This window comes from Rhagoletis pomonella, unplaced genomic scaffold (assembly GCF_013731165.1).
Source record: "Rhagoletis pomonella isolate Grant_MI unplaced genomic scaffold, Rhpom_1.0 Rhpom_scaffold_00003, whole genome shotgun sequence".
In the NCBI taxonomy this organism is placed as follows: Eukaryota; Metazoa; Arthropoda; class Insecta; order Diptera; family Tephritidae; genus Rhagoletis; species Rhagoletis pomonella.
Window position 1 is genome coordinate 23030068 of NW_023458557.1, and position 4279 is coordinate 23034346.

Consider the following 4279-nt stretch of genomic DNA (forward strand, 5'->3'; position numbering starts at 1 on the left):
TTTTTCAATATGCAATTTCTCCATATCACACTGTATATACGTCTTTGCGCGGCTCGTGCTCTATATATGTGTAGGGATCTGACCTAACACTTATAGACGAATATATTATAGGTGGCAACACTAATACTTTTTAGCTTCTAACTGCAACCAACTTCACATTGATATAGAGACAAGATGCTGACGCGATTGATTTAATTGTTGAATTGTAGTACTTAATTATAATCTTATTTAATAAACAGGAATATAGAGCATTGTGCTCCATAACTGGTGACCCCGCAAGAACACTTAATGGAAGACGAAAACGAGGACAGATTCGAGGACGCGGTTACCCCTTTCCGGGTGGCACGGCTCACCGTGAAGCCGCCACCATTTTGGAAACCAGAGCCTCGGTTGTGGTTCGCGCAGGTGGAGGCTCAGTTTTCGCGCGTGGGAATCTCCACAGATGAGACTAAATTTTATACGGTTGTGGCCGAAATAGACTCGGCAGTACTGGCACACGCCATTGACATAATTTCTTCGCCACCTGCTACAAATAAATACGAAGCCTTGAAGCAGAGGCTGATTAGCGAATTTGGTAATTCAAACGAAAAGCGACTCAAACGTTTTTTCGCAGGTTGCGAGTTGGGCGACAAAAAACCTACAGCTTTACTCAGAGAAATGAGATATCTTGCCAACCATCGCTTGGACAAAGAAATTTTAAAATCTTTATGACTGTGACGTTTACCAATCCATGCACAACAAATTTTAGCGACCCTTGACGACGACATAGAGGACTTGGCGATGAAAGCCGACAACATAATCGAAATACCGACAATAGGTAGCAATCCTAACGCAGTCAGTGCAATAACAGACAATGCATTGGAAGCCATTTCCGACTTGGCGAACAGGCTCGATCGTCTCGAGCACAGTAATCACCGCAGTGTCCAACAAAACGATCAGGGCCACAGTAATAAAGCAGTACGTCTGCAGCCATCGTCTAGTGCACGTAATCGTTCGACTCTGCCAACAAACCACGGTTTCTGTTGGTATCATCATACTTTCGGTGACAAAGCAACTAGGTGTCGATCGCCATGCACCTACGCTCAGCGACACGCGGAAAACTAGTCAGTCCCCCGTTCAAAGCGGCTACAGTGGGGGCTGACAATGGTTCTTGCCGTCTTTACGTCCGAGACAGAGTATCCTCGTTGAAATTTCTTATCGATACGGGCGCTGAGATATCAGTGGTGCCCAAGCATAATAGCTACAACACTCAAACATCCGCTAATGAAACTAGTGGCTGCAAATAATATGCATATAAATACTTACGACAAAAAACGCTTTACATTGGACCTGGGTCTACGGCGGACATTCTCCTGGGTATTTATTGTCGCCGACGTGGCGCACCCTATATTGGGTGCTGATTTTTTACAGCACTACGACATTGTGGTGGACGTCAAAAATAAGGTAATCATCGACAAAAAAACGAACGTTCAAACTATTTGTCAAATAATGAAACCAGCACATAGTATTATTTCACTAAGAGGACATATTCCAGCAAATTTTAGTGCGTTATTCCGACCTCACCAATGACTCGACTGGGTTAAAGAAAACCGAGACGGCAGTCCAGCACTTCATAGAAACGAGGGGAGCCCCGGTAGTTCAGAAAGTACGTCGCCTGTCCCCTGAAAAGATGGAAATCGCTAAAAAGGAGTTCGAGTATTTGTTGGAAAGCGGAATTTGTCAACGCTCGAAGAGCCAATGGTCTAGTCCGTTGCACATGGTGCAGAAATCTAACGGCTCCTGGCGCCCATGCGGCAATTACCGACGATTGAATGCAAAGACAATTCCAGACAACTATCCCGTGCGTCATATTCAGGACTTTGGAGGCGACCTACATGGTAAGACAATTTTTTCTGTGGTCGATTGTAGGAAAGCGTACCATCAGATTCCGGTGCATCCAGCTGATGTTCCAAAGACTGACATACTAACCCCTTTCGGGCTTTTTGAGTTTTAGTATATGACGTTTGGCCTCAGAAACGCCGCCCAAACGTTTCAACGATTTATCTGAAACGGTCAAGGGACTACCGTTTGTGTTCCCATATCTCGACGACGTACTCATAGCATCCACGTCAGAGGCAGAGCATGTTGAGCACCTGGAACAACTCTTTAGACGTTGTCGTGAGAGAGGTTTAGTTATCAACGAAGAAAAATGCCAACTAGGCCAGAGCGAGGTGGAATTTTTAGGCCACTTGGTGTCGTCTAAAGGCATCAGACCACTCACTCACTCACTCACAAGGTAAAGGGTATACTGGAGTGCAAGAAACCGAAAGTGGTTCACGAACTAAGGCGGTTTTTGGGGACCATACATTTTTATAGGCGTTTTCTACCGCATGCGGCCGCAACGGAAGCGCCACTGCAGAGATTGATGGGTGCTTGTAAGAAGCGGGATCAGACATCAATCAGCTGGACGCCTGAAGCTACCGAAGCTTTCCAAAAGCTCAAGGAACAATTAGCGAATGCAGCACTCATTGCATTCCCTTTGCGAGGTGCCACGATTGCCCTGATGACTGACGCATCAGACAATGCAGTCGGTGCTGTTCTACAGCAGCGGGTTGACAACGGGTGGGCACCGTTGGGATTTTACTGACAAAAGTGTACTTCAACTGAACAGCGATGTAGTGCGTATGATCGCGAATTGCTAGCGATCTACAAAGCGATCCGACATTTCCGTTACTTTCTGGAAGGAACGAATTTTATTATCTTTACAGACCACAAACCGCTTATGCACGCCTTCGACCAGAAGTGGGAAAAGCTTTCACCACGACAAACTCGGCAATTGAACTACATCAGTCAGTTTTCATCTGACATCAGACATATTAGTGGTGCTGACAATCATGTAGCTAACATGTTATCACGGACTGAAACATTCGCTCTGCCATCGCCGATAGACATGCAGCATTTACACGACGAACAAAGCAACAGCGATGAATTGAAGGAGTTGCTCAACGGTGGGCCTACTTCGCTTCACTTGGTACAGTATCACCACCCCGATACGGGCATTAACATAGTCTGCGATGAGTCAATCGGCACTCTTCGCCCATACGTCCCAGAATCCTTACGACAGGTAGTATTCAACGCCAACCACGGGTTAGCACACCCGGGTGCGAAAGCAACCATTAAACTAATTTCCAGAAATTTCGTTTGGAAGAGAATGAGCAGCGATTTGCGGGCACGGGTACGCAGCTGTCCAGCATGTCAGCGTTGTAAAGTCGCATGTCACACAAAAGGGGAACTCGAGACATTCGCGGTCCCAGGCAAAGTTTCGAGCACATCAACGTGGACATAGTCGGACTCTTCGCGACTTCGAGGGGATTCACCTACTGTTTAACTTGTGTCGATAGGTTCTCCAGATGGATAGAGGTGATTCCGATGTCAGACATGACAGCTGAGACCGTCGCTAGAGAGTTAATTAGAGGGTGGACAAGTAGGTTCGGTACACCCAAGTACATCACCACGGATCAGAGCCGACAATTTGAGAGCGCCTTATTCACGCAACTAGCGAAGCTGCTCGACGTAAGACATATTCACACCACCAGCTATCATCCGCAAGCGAACGGGTTGGTGGAAAGGTGGAATCGAGTTTTGAAAGCCGCACTCAGGTGCCACTCAGCCGACACCAACTGGGTGGATGTTCTCCCGATTGTCCTACTCGGACTAAGAATGGCTGTGAAGGAGGACTTAGGCGCGTCGGTAGCTGAAAGGCTCTATGGTCAGCCGATTCGGCTTCCTAGTGATTTGTTGGACACCTCAGAAAGCACACCTGCGGACGAGCAAAGTTTCTTACGAGATCTACGACAGCACTTCGAAAATGTGAAACCGACGCAAACTTCGCAGCACGGTAAACATGCAGTTATTGTACCCAAAGATCTACGTTTTTGCAGTCACGTTTTCTTACGAGATGACACCATTCGCAAACCGCTGAAGGTACCGTATGAAGGTCCATATACTGTCGTTAATTAATACCCGAAAACATACATCATACTAATCGGGTCGAAACCAGTCATGGTATCCATAGACCGGTTCAAGCCGGCTTACTTTCCAAGAGACGAGCTAGCAGCTAACCCCGCCAACCTACGGCATGGCACGCAATGCCATTTTCCCGGCGCTCCTTCTGGAAAGGGGGTGGTGTAGGGATCTGACCTAACACTTATAGACGAATATATTATGGGTGGCAACACTAATACTTTTTAGCTTCTAACTGCAACCAACTTCACATTGATATAGAGACAAGATACTGACG

The 4279-nt window shown here is 46.8% G+C and overlaps 1 protein-coding gene across 1 annotated transcript; it reads left to right on the forward strand.

Annotated features, from left to right (window-relative positions):
* The first annotated feature begins 1669 nt into the window (after positions 1 to 1669).
* On the forward strand, positions 1670 to 3325 carry LOC118736110. Its single transcript, XM_036466211.1, has 4 exons — positions 1670 to 1877; positions 2014 to 2275; positions 2356 to 2525; positions 2748 to 3325. Exons 1-4 carry the CDS (start codon positions 1670 to 1672, stop codon positions 3323 to 3325), a joined length of 1218 nt encoding a protein of 405 aa, XP_036322104.1.
* The last annotated feature ends 954 nt before the right edge of the window (positions 3326 to 4279 follow it).